The following is a 12,642-nucleotide window of genomic DNA, read 5'->3' on the forward strand; positions in this document are numbered from 1 at the left end:
TCTCCCCACACTATCATCATTTAAATTTTCAACTATTCCAAGCAGGGATTGTGTCTTTATGCTCTTAGAGGTGCTTATGTGCTTCTGGGTACTAGATATTTTTAAGAATAAGAATGCATGGAATACACTTTAAGTCATTAGCAGAGGGTTTTTTTTAGTCTCAACGTAGTGCTGGCGATGTGCAGCCCTGGGAAGTGCTATACTTATCCACACAACAGGCATTATACAGGCATTGCAAGCTTCCTCACACTGCCCCACTAGCGTGCCACAGTACTATCTTGGAGGGTACACTTTTCAAAATCAGAAGATACCATGCCCTTTCAGTGTCTGGTCTCTGCCATGTTTACCAATAAGTGTACCAAGCAGTGCAAAGCGAGTTAGTGTCAGATGGGACATCTTTTGTGATGTGGCCACTTTCCACTAACAGTTGGACTGAGATCAATTTTCACCCACACAACCAGAAAGCCATCAGATAGCAATGGCTTTTGGCTTCCACTGACCAAAGATGGATTCAAACTGGAAACACAGAGGTGAAATGTTCTATGTCCTATTGTCAGTGGTCTGGGAGACAGTTTTAAAAAGTTAATGACTTTCTGGATTGCTCTCATGTTTAATTTCAGGTGCTAAACTCTCCAAAAACTGGCCAACAATGACAGCACTGTGAAGGCAACAAGTTGCTTCACAGTTTCCATGAATAAATGACCTAAAGCTGCATCAAAAGGCCTGAGACATACGCTACTTGGAGGACGGATTAGTTGACCTCCTGTGGAGCCTCTGAGGAAGGGTTGGTGGGGAGGAAGTACAGTGTGGGAGTAACCCTCTCACATGTACAAATGAAAACCTGTAGTTGACTACCCAGGTAAGCACCCAATACAGGGCTGAATAGAAAACTTTGAAAAAGATCCTTTTAAAATTTCAGTATGCTTCCAAGCAGATGAAACTTCAGCACTGTTCTAATGCCCATAATCCTGTTTCAGTTATAATTCTTAGCACATCTTAACATATCTGGATGTCTCATTGTTGCAAACCAGCATTCGTCACAATAACATTAAAAGCAACAAATCGCAATGGGGGGGGAAAAAAAAAGTGTCCAAATGGTAGAGACCAATTCTGAACAAGTGTGGAGAAGAATAAACACTCTACTCCTTCCTTCAAGAGATTTTTATCCCCATAAAAATATAGAAGACACTATATGGAACAAAGCATGCCCAACCCAAAAGCTTAGTCATCTTATTTTTATAGTATCATATCCTTTGTACCTTGTGCCTACTCACTGCCGGCTTAGACAGGAACAGGTCATTTCTGACATCACAGCACATGGCTGATGCTATGTAAATAAGTTTTTCTAAATGTTGAAGACAATTCTAAAAAGCTAACACCCGATAGAAAAAACAAACTTTCTAGAGCTGGTTGGCTGTCTTGGATGTTTGGGAACCATTGGCTTGACCTAAGAACACACGAATGGCCACACTGGGTCAAACCAATGGTCTATGTAGCCCAGTATCCGGTCTTCTGACAGTGGCCAATGCCAGATGCTTCAGAACAGGGCAATATTGAGTGATCCATTCCGTTGTCTAGTCCCAGCTTCTGGCAGTCAGAGGTTTAGGGACACCTGGAGCATGGGGTTGCATCCCTGACTATTTGGGCTAATAGCCAATGATAGACTTATCCTCCATGAACGTATCTAATATTTTTCTTAACCCAGTTATACTACTGACCTTCACAACATCACAAAGACTTGCCTAATTTGTGATGACAGATAAGGCAACTTCCTGGACTAACCTTACTGAATTAGGTTTAAGTCTCTTAGGAGTTCATTGTTTGAAGGACTGATCCTGCGCTACAGCTCTTATTGAAGTTGGGAGTGATCTCCGGTAAGCTTATTAGTATGAAGGTAGGTTCTTCCATTGTTTTAATATGTTTTCTCTATAGCGCTTTTGCCTTAATAATAAATTTGCTTGCTTAGAAAGAGCTGTGTGGTAACATAACTGTGGGCAATAACTGTCTCTGAGAAGAAGGCAGAGCAGGACTGCTGAGGCAGTCTGACTTGCTGGGTAATTCACAGTGTAGGCAAGGAATAGCGTAGCCTGGAAAAATCCAAGTCTGGAGGGGGAAGAGACATTTCTCTGCCCAAGAGAGGTGATGGCTGGGGTGCTAGAAGCCTGGGAGCGGGTGCCTTTGCTGGAGCAGAAAGGAGGAATATGGACACAGCTGCCCTGAACAGTGATAGATGTTAAAAGCTAGGAGCAGGAAAATAAGTAGCAGCACTGTTTAAGACTCTGCACTGCAATATTATATAGACCCAGACAACAGAAACTTTGTACTTTATTCTCATCCTTTCAGTAATTGTTATGTTTAATCATGCTTTAAGTTTCACTTGGCACATCCAGGGCAGGGATTTGCACATACCTAAAGCATCTACCACATTATTAGGTGTTACATAAAGAAATACTTGCTTCACTACATTAGTCCTATTGGATAATTATTTCCCTATGCACAAACAAAACCAAAAAGTCTGCACAAGAAATTGTTGCCAAAGGATATGCACACTTATTGAAAAGTAAAACACTTTTGGACAGAATCATATTAATAGCTTGGTGCAATATTTGACCCAAATGGTACAATGGCCCCAGCAGTATGGTAAAGATTCTGGCTTTAATTCTCCAGATCACTGGAAGTAGTTAGGCCAAGTACACATTTATCTCCAAATGGGCAAGACAAAACTCTGTTTTAATATCTCTCTCCATGAAACAGAAAACCTGATTCCACATGAAACATTCCGCTTATAGGGCTGAGGAAGCTATCTTGGATTTTTCAAAGGGATTTCAGCTCTGAATCAATGGAATGACAGCAGAACTCCTTAAGCTTAGGTATGGCCACACTGCACAGTGTCATTTTAGCATCCCTGGAGAGAAATCCCAACCAGAAACACTGTGACCTGATCTACACATGGGGCTTTCAGCCCTGCCTACACTCTTGCTTATCTGCTAAGGTGGCTGTGTGACTATTCAGGTGGCATTTCTATTGTAACAAAGAAGAGCTGCAGCACACAAGCACCGTCTGTACAGCCAACTGAGCCTCCTGTATGCCAACAATACTACATAAGGTATTTGTTAAGTTTTGCAGACACATACTGGCATTAGTCAGCCTGAGGTAACAATCAGTGCACTATGCTTTAAAGCTGAGAATTCTGAACACAGAAGAAAGGCATGTTGTCCTTGTTCACCAAGGACCACCATAAGCCTCTAGTATGCAGTGTCCTGGATGCCTTACCTCACGGGTTTTAAGTCACTACTTTTAGACTTCAGGTTTGTTGGACACTTCTTTCAAAGAAACTCCAGTCTGACTCAAGAGTATATCAGTATCCCCAGGGAAAATTTTCCTCCTCTGCTGCAAAAGCTCTTCAAAGGCAGGTAACCTGAACTGACCACACTGATGACTCAAATGCTTATTTTTTCCTCTCCTCACCACACCACAAAGTAGCAGCATTAGATGCCCCTAAAACAACCATTAGCTGAGTGGGGATAGCCATTATCTTTCCCTGGCATTTGCACCAGCTATGAAAAAGGAATGTTAATGTAGTTATCTTGTTATGTTTTCAGCTCTGTCTCACTCCACATACCAATGAACCAGGTTTACCAAAAGGAATCAGTCGTCTCTCATCCCTGCAGAAGCATTCTGCCCCCCACTCCCTACTCTCCACAAAATCTTTTTCAACAAGCTTAGGAAGGTTTGTTACTAATTTATATATAATGCCCAGGTGAACTTGACTTAATAGAGAACATATTGCAGAATCCCTGTGTCAAAACTTTCACAATCTAATTCATACAGATACAACACTTGGTCTAACAGATCAAATGACGGAGAAGCACAGATGGTCATTGAGGAAAGCAATACATAACAGGAAGGCATTACAAAAGGTGTTCTCATAAACCAGGGGTGGGCAAACTTTTTGGCTCGCGGGCCACATCAGGGTTGTGAAACGGTATGGAGGGCTGGGTAGGGAAAGCTGTGCCTCCCAAAACACCCTGGCCCCAGCCCCCTATCCGTCCCCTCCCACTTCCCGCCCCCCCCCCACCCCGACTGCCCCCCTCAGAACCCCTGACCCATCCAACCTGCCCTGCTCCTTGTCCCCTCACCGCCCTCTCCTGGGACCCCCCGATGCCCTCCCCAAACCTCTGCCCCTGTCCCCTGACTGCCCCCTGAAAGCCTGGGAGGTGGGTGAATGCAAGGTGTGCTGCCCGCGCGGCAAGCTGAGACTGCGGTGGAGGGGCCGGGAGTTCAGGGGCCAGGCGGGACAGTCCCACAGGCCTTGCCAACCTCCGTCATACACACACAGAAAATTGGGAGATATCCACACATAGTGGGGCACCCAAGGACATTCCTAACTAATCCTGAAGCGGCTCTCTTGGTCTACGTAACATTTGGTATGTAAATATTTGTTTGCTTTCTATAAACAACCTAATGCTCCACAGAAGACAGTTAAGAATATTCTTTTATTCTGTTTTATCTTCAAGAACCACACCACATCTGTTACTATAATACAGCACTTAACCATGGATCTCAATATAGGAGCAGCTCAGCCTTAAGAAGCAAATAGTCTATCAAAACACTTAATGGGCAGCTCAAGGTCTTAACTGAAGCTAAAAAGCTAGCTGAAAGAGTTCAAAGAGAAGTGACATTTCTTAGCACTATACTATTAAACAGTAAGTGGTTTGCATCTGCATCCACATTTTAAACAGTAATCAGTAGGAAAGGAGACTTCCAGAATAAACTGCATTCTGACTACCTCTGATTCTCTAAAAGCTCTCTCAAACCAGATCTTTTCTGAGAGCATTATTCATTTGAAGAATATCAACATATAAACCTGTGCTAAACTGACTGGAGAGCTATGCCCCCAAAAAAGAAACAATGTTGCAGCAGATGCATTTAGAGAAGTCAAGGACAATAAAAGAATCAGAACCTTTTGAATGTATCTAACATATAACTTGGTTGGGGAATGTGGGATTTATACAATGTGGTATATATATGAGAACATACCTCCCCCCAAAATGTATTTGTGAATTTGACTCCCCAAAAATAAGAGTCAGAGCATATATTTCTAGGACAAGTAATAAAAAATTAAATGTGTTGCCAGAGACAAGAATAGCCCAATATCCTACTGTAAATGAAAAATCAGTAAGAGATAGCAACAAGAAGAAACAAAGAAGGATCACCAGTTTTCACTAAGAGCAAATGCCATAGGAAAGGTACTTGACGCTCCCGAGACAGTCTGCCTAACTCACTATGTTGTAAAAATCAGTTGTAATGTCAAATTCCTATTTGGTAGGAAACAGAACTAGTTGCGAAGATCAGCAAAGGAAACCTATGGTGTCCTACTCAATGTCAGACTGGGTACGAAGTGTCCATTAAAAGATAATACTTGAATTTAGATGTATTCAGCATTTAGAAACAGCTGTTAATGTATCTCCCCAACAAGATTTGGCTTTAGCACAATCAACTGAAACTGTGTTAATTTCTAAGAGTCCTTCTTAAAGGTGTGTCACTGCACACAAATATGCAGTGCTTAGTAGAAGACAATGGAATCCACAGAATGAAAGCCGAAAGGCTTGCTCTTGATTTTTGCAGCCGTTTGTGGGGAAGTTGCCAAATGCAATCATCCAAATATCTATGAAAACAGGAAGACATCTGCCTTGTTGAGAGTCAAGATTAGGCTGCACAATATCTAACTATGAAAGGCAGTGCAGCCTCCATGGCCAGAAACTTTAAATGCGTCTGCTCAGAGACAGCCTTAATATGTGCTGACTTTCAAAGCTGGAATATTTTAAAAACTTTTTATGATGCTGTTTTTATTCCCCATATGTAACAAAATGTGTCCCAATATTTGATGCTCAAAAGCATTCACCAAGCTGGCAAGGAACAAAATGTTTGCAACACAAAAATTCTGATGTAAAACAAAATGAACATATAACTTCAGAAATATAGCAAACATTTATTGCAAAATGCTGTTCAGTTTATGTTTCTTGAGAAGAGTACTACATATTCAACAGATTGAATAAAAGTTGAATAAGCATTTCCAATTATACCCGGCTAACAGTTATTTAATATAAAAATTTCATTTCTCTTCAGTGCCAGAATCCTAAATTTCAAATTGCTGGGAGATTAATACTTTCTATCCCTAACGCATGCACGCACACACACACACAAACCCCTTTGTTGTAGTAGTTCTATTCTGTAAAATTCATGTATCTAGATAGCTGTGTATGGAACAGTGGAGGATGGGAGAAAGAGGGGATGAGATGGACTGAACTTGCTGGATATAACTGATAAACATTATTATGAAGCAATTCTGGATGAAAGGAGATTAGGATGTAAACAGAAGAGTAGACCAACCACTGTCCCATTGACCTCAAAGAGCTACCTTAAACAAGAACAAAGCAAAACACAAACTTTCACTGGTAATATGATTTTAGTATGAGCTACACAAGGACTTTTTGGGGCATCGGTCACACACAGACACACACACACACAAAAATAGGTGGACAACACTCTGATAAGAAAGAGGTAGCACACGTAAAGCCAGAGAAAATGTATGTACAAGACCTAGATATAACACATGAAGAATGAGCAGTGCAACAGGAAACGGGCACATTATCTTTTAATGGGGACCAATTTACACAGAAGGTCAAAGCGGAAGTGCTGATACTACAGGAAGAGCTTAGTGGCAAAGTGATAAACAGTAAGAGCTGGCAGATAGGAAAGCACCATAGCAGGAAGTTGATACACAAAGGTAATTCAGGTAGTATTATAAACTAAATGAAATAATGTTAATTAAACCAGTTATTTAAAGTGTTATAGGTTAATGTGGTTTGAAAGTATAGTTTGCCTGTTTTATTTAGTCCAAACACAGATTTGGGGAAGAGAAATTGTATATCAACTACAGTTAAGCCATAATCAAAACATAATATTACTCTTCAGGGAATTCTGCACCAAAAAATTTAAAAATACTGTGCCAAAAAAATAAAAATTATGCGCACAATATTTTAAAATTCTACAAATTTTATTTGTCAATAAATAAATGTGGCTCCAGCATAGCAGTGGGGAGCACAAGCCACTGGTTGCACTGAAGTGGGAGATCACCCTAAACCCCCACCTCCCCTGGTACAAGGACTCGACAGCGAGGCTGCAGCCGACCCTGACACAGTGCAAGGGCTGGGTCTCACCCAGAAACACCCCAGGATCCTGGCCCTCTGCACCAGGCACACCAGGAGTGGGTGGGCAGGCTCAGCCCAGCAGGATCCAAGTGTGGAGGGACTTAGTGTGGGGCAATCTGGGTGCAGGCAGCTCAGTGGGGGATCTGGATACACAGGGGCTCATTGGGAGTTCTGGGTGCAGGGGCAATGGGACTCTTCAGGGGATCCAGGTGAGGTGGCTAGGGCTCAGCGGGGGGGCAGGGGGGGGTCTGGGTGTGAGGAGATGGGGTTCAGCGGGGGGGTTGGGTGCTGGGGGCTCAGTGGGGAGGTCTGGGTGCGTGGGCTTGATGGGGTGGGGTCCAGGTGCAGCTGGTTGGGGCTCAGTGGGGTGGGGGTCTGCGTGAAGGGGGGCTGATCGGGGGTCCAGATGTAGGCAGATAGGGCTTGTCAGGGTGAGGGTTTGATGTGCCTACTTAATGGAGAAACCCCAGCTCCTGCCAAGGGGACACCACATGCCGGGCTCCTACTTCACCCCACGATTCCCCTATCCCGTTTTCTTCCCCATCTCATCCCCCTCCCCCACTGCCCCATGCCCCTCCCTTCACTCCCACATTCCCCTCCCCTCCCCATTGCCTCATTTCCCCCACCCCCACAGCCAGCACTCACTGTTTAACAGAAAACAGGAAGGCTCCCAGCACACAAAACGGGAGCTCGACTGGCACTAGGACCCAGGAGGCGGCATTCAGCTGCAAAGTCAGTGGAGCAGAGATATGGCTCGCTTCTGTTTAGGGGGGCAATCCCCACCAAAAAACTGCACCATGATCGTTTCCCGTCCCCCACACAGTTTCCCTTTGCTTACCTGCTGTTTTCTGCAGGGAAGCACAGGAATTCTGCAGGGAGAAGTGGCGTTTTCTGCAGCATGCAGTCCCGCAGAATTCTCCCCTGAGCGGCATAAGCTAAACAGGAAGACTGTTACTCAACCTCTTCCACTGTTAAAGAAAACTGCTTGACTCACCTCAAACTGATGGAAGTTGTGTACCAACACCAGAACAGCCAGCACTGCCAGGCTCATGCAGAAAACCTGTAGTCTACAGAAACTGGGCCACATTGTCCACTCATGTCTTTCTCAACCATGTTAGTTGCTGTCATGATTTCCATATCCCACAGGCACCAATGTCATCGTGTTTCAGTATTACACAAGAGATTCGGTTGACTTCTACTTCATTAGTCTCTTCCTGTGAATGCATTTACAAGGATTTTACTAAGTCCCTAGATGTATTCGAGAGTGTTGGGTTTAACATTGAATTAGGAATGTCTAAACGCTGAACCAAGGAGAAAGGGAAAAATAGACTAGATAATATTTTTATGGCACTATTATTTTACCTAAACAATACTCACAGTCACATTACTAAGTTACGCCCTTCAGTGTTTAGACTCACCACCTTACCATAAAATCAAATATGGTCACCTATACTTAATAGCATCACCCATGGAAGAGCGTTGCATGATCTCGTGCCTGTAACAAACAATAGAAATTGTACTCATAACGTAGGTTGACTCCACAGCCACAATCCATCCCAAAGGGGCCAAGATATTCAGCCTAAGTCACCAGTCACTGCTATCTCCATTTCTAGATGTCCAATCTGAGACACCTTCATAGGACCCGATTTTCACAGGGCAGGTGTTCAGCACTTTCTGAAAATCAGGCTCCTTTAAAGGTATCTCAGATTGGGGCACCAAACGATTACTAGTCTTCTGCAAATCCAGGACAGAATGACCAAGACAGACTGCTGCTCCAATCTTTTATCTATTCTCAAACAGAATTCCCCCCAACTCTGCCAGAGTCCAGGATCTGAACCTACATATTTCCCCATACAAACTATGCAAGTTAGTTTTTCCCCAAACATAAAGGCAACTATAAAAGCTGATAATTAGACAAGTGTCATCTGTATTAATCAGAACTTCTTGTCTTAGCATTAACTGAAAATTTATGAAACAAAAGTACACCATTGTTTTTTCATGTTAAGCTGCATCATCTTTTAAGTTTCTATATAAGAGACACAGTCTCCATTCATAGGGACATGAAAAAAGATAGAAAGATGTTTAAGGGGTGCACTGAAGATCAGGGAGGATTATTTTTATAACCAATTACTATGAATGTTTCTTTTATAATAGTTCTTTTAAGGTTAAACAACATAGACACTTACCTTTTATGAAATGTAAAGAGCTTCCTCAATGTTGTTAGATTTTTTAAAAAATGTTATAGGGGCAGGGATTTATCCACAATTGTTGCAAAATGCTCACAGCCTGACGCATCCTCAGTTTTACATCATTCTTCCTCCTTTGGGATTAATTTTGGGAGTCATTTTTGCATACAAGTTCACCATTCCTGTAGTGCAACTTGACACTTGAAAACAGAGAGTAGTCATTAAAAAAAGAGGCATCAAAAGACATTAGCTTCTTAAAATAAAATATTCTCAGTGCAATTTGACTAGTATAAACAACCACAAAGTATCTCAATAGAGCTATATGATTAGATCAACTTTGATTGAGAAGTCAGACTATTTGTTAAAAAATTAAGTGAAGGATGCTTAAATTGAAGATTGCATGCTAAATTGGATAACAGCTGTACAGTTACAGTTTTTAAATAAGTCACTACATGCACATAGAATAAAAGATTCCTGATTATATCGGTAATATTCTGTAATAATAAAATAGAATGCACATGGAATTGCTTTACAAGCACTCCTATCCAGATTATACTTCAACTGCTTTCCAAAGAGATTATAGATATCACACTATATTTTTGATTGATGAACTATGACTGCCAGGGCAAAGTATCCATTTAAAAAAAAGGATTTAATAAAGTTTTAATGACTGAACATACAAAAAGCTGCAGCTTTGTTAGAACTATCTTTACAGTAATCTGAAAAACCAGAACTCAAGAGTCAACTGCAGTACAATACAATAATTGCACTGTTTTTACAGCAACAAGAAAATCTGGTTTGCATATTTAAATCAAATTACAGCACCTGCTCTCTGCACTCTGACATGCTTTCAGCGCAGTAACAAAAAGCAATTTAAATGGACATGGGCAAAAAAGACTCCAAGCTACACCCCATAGTTTGTTTAAAAATAAATATTGTGCAACATTCCTGAAGGATCCTTTCTATGTATTTTCTAAACAAAACAAAGAGACACTTGATTGCTTTGATCCTGAAATCTTTTTTAAAAATACAAAGGTATAATACACATACTTGTATAATTGAAATGGCAGGCACACACAAATGATAGTCATACAATAAATTGATAAGAGATTTATGATTCAATGTATTTATCATGCACCTTTGAGAGTATTCTTCCACCCCAACCATCTGAGAAACTTTAAAGGACTGCTTTAAAAAAAAAAAAAAAAAGTCTCCTAGAGAAATGTCCTCCCAACAAATTCCGACTAGACTCTTCCCCCCCCCCCCCCAACCCAAGTTATTGCCATTTGAGGTCCAATACAGTTAACGTTCAACCCTGGGCCAATGATGGCTTTTCTATGCATAAAGACATGCTTAAGGTCCCATATCTTTTGCCATTAGAGGGATAGAAACTAATGCATTATTATACCATGGAAAAGGGGATATTTCCAACATTCTGATGGATGAAAAAGTACCCACTTCCAGTCGTTGAAGAGCCCACGTTTTGATTGCAGCCTCTTGCAATGAGCTTTTTTTCAGGGAAGCATGACAGCTTTCACAAATATGACTCAGCTAGTGTCTAATCTCATTTTATAAGGACACGGTCCATATGTGCAGTGGGTCTGAACTGGAAGAAGGAGCCATTGCTGCTACCAATTTAATTAGGGCTTCAAGATTTATCTTTTTTTTTTATCCCACTCATCATTCCCTGAGCAAGCATATAAATTCATGGCTATAAGGGTACACAGGCGGATTTGCATACATCTTGTGTGCTGGTAGGTTTCCTCATTTGCACACAGAATAAAACCCTTCAAGAGGCTGCAAGTAAATTTCAACATCTGCAGTAGCTGGAAGCACCTTGCAGGGGGAAACTGGGATGAAACTGACAGGCACTCAAGTGCACCTGCTAAAATGCATAGGCTTATAAATGGCAAGTCTGAGCTGAGCAAGAGCTGAACTGCAGAAGTGGATACAGACCCAGAAGGACCTAGACACACACTCCAACCCCACAGACCCAGTGCCAGGTTTACAATGGCACCAGTGGCTCTATGGAGCCGGGCCCAGGCTCAGAAGGGGCCCCGGCCTACTCCACTTGCACTGTGCCCCGAGACCCTGCTCCTCCCCCTGCCTACCACTTGCTCCTCTCGGCCTACCTGCTGGCCGAGGGCTCCTCTACTCCCCTGGCCCACCCCCCTGCTCCTCACTGCCCCCTGGCAGAACCCCAGTGCACCTCTGGCTCCAGACCTGTGGGGCCCCACCTGTCTCCTCGGAGATGAACTGCCTGGGACTGGTGCAGAAGCCTGGCCAATCTCAGCCTAGGGAAGAGGACAGTGTCGCGGGGGGGGGGGAGGGGGCTTGGCTGGGCCCCTCCAGGCAAATGCATCTTGAGGGAGCCCAGCCAGGGCAGGCCTTGGCCTGGCTGATCACACCACTCCTGAAGGGACAGAGCAATTCCTGGCCCTGGGACCAGCCCTGGCTGCGCTGTCTGCTCAGCCCAGCAGACACAGTCACCTCCCAGCACGGCTGGGGAGTGCAGCCAGGAGGCAAGGCATGGGGTCTCGGGGGGGGGGGGGGGGGGGTTGTTGCTGGGCTGTGAGGGGGCAAGGAAGATGTGTGTATTGGGGCAATATAGGGGTTCTGTGCTGGGCAGTTGTGGTGGGGCTGTAGGCAGGGGAGTGCTGGGCAGAGGTGGTGCTGTTCAGGGTGCTGTACATTTCTGGGGGAGCACTGGGCATAGTGGGTCCAGGGGGGCTCTAGTCATAGGGAGTCCAGGGGGTGTTGGGCAGGGGGTCTGTGGCATGGGCCTGTCCCCCCGAGGGGAAGGGGCATGCTGGCATCACAGGGCCACTGTGCTTCTGGCAACTGCCAGTTGGAAATAGTGCCCTCACACTGGGCTGGGCAGAGTGGGGCCACCCTTGCCATGCCCCAGTGCCTTTGACTGGCCCCTCTGTCTGGGGGCTGACCTCCCCACACCATGCTCCATTGCCTCAATGGGGGCCCACAAATATGTTTGGCGCCAGGCCCACAAAAGGTTAATCTGGCCCTGCACAAACCCCACTCACTCCAGCACCCTGGTACCTCATCATGCACCCTACCAGCTCACCCACTGTCACCCCTTGTCTCCCCTCCTCCCCTAAACCCCACTCCTAGCCACGCACCCAGACCCCACTCCAGCCCCCGCCAGCCCAGCGCTATCTCCCCAATACCAGGCAGTCTCCCCCATGACGGCCCGCCAGTCCCAACACCAGGCCCCCTGAACCCCA

At 44.1% G+C, this 12,642-nt stretch overlaps 1 protein-coding gene across 4 annotated transcripts in view; it reads right to left on the reverse strand.

Moving 5' to 3' along the window:
- NXPE3 (neurexophilin and PC-esterase domain family member 3) overlaps positions 1-12,642 on the reverse strand; it is a 73,455-nt gene that overhangs the window by 60,498 nt on the left and 315 nt on the right. For 2 of the 4 annotated variants that reach the window (XM_074973100.1, XM_074973077.1), the window contains exons 2-3: positions 9,401-9,600; positions 8,209-8,428 (exon numbers count right to left, since the gene is read on the reverse strand). In XM_074973100.1, the coding sequence (XP_074829201.1) occupies positions 8,209-8,301 (93 nt within the window). In that variant the 5' untranslated portion in view covers positions 8,302-8,428; positions 9,401-9,600. Of the gene's footprint in view, positions 1-8,208; positions 8,429-9,400; positions 9,601-10,808; positions 11,187-12,642 lie in introns of those variants that run through there. The other 2 variants (XM_074973090.1, XM_074973082.1) reach the window with 2 other exon arrangements.

This window comes from Natator depressus, chromosome 1 (assembly GCF_965152275.1).
Source record: "Natator depressus isolate rNatDep1 chromosome 1, rNatDep2.hap1, whole genome shotgun sequence".
Taxonomy (NCBI): domain Eukaryota; kingdom Metazoa; phylum Chordata; order Testudines; family Cheloniidae; genus Natator; species Natator depressus.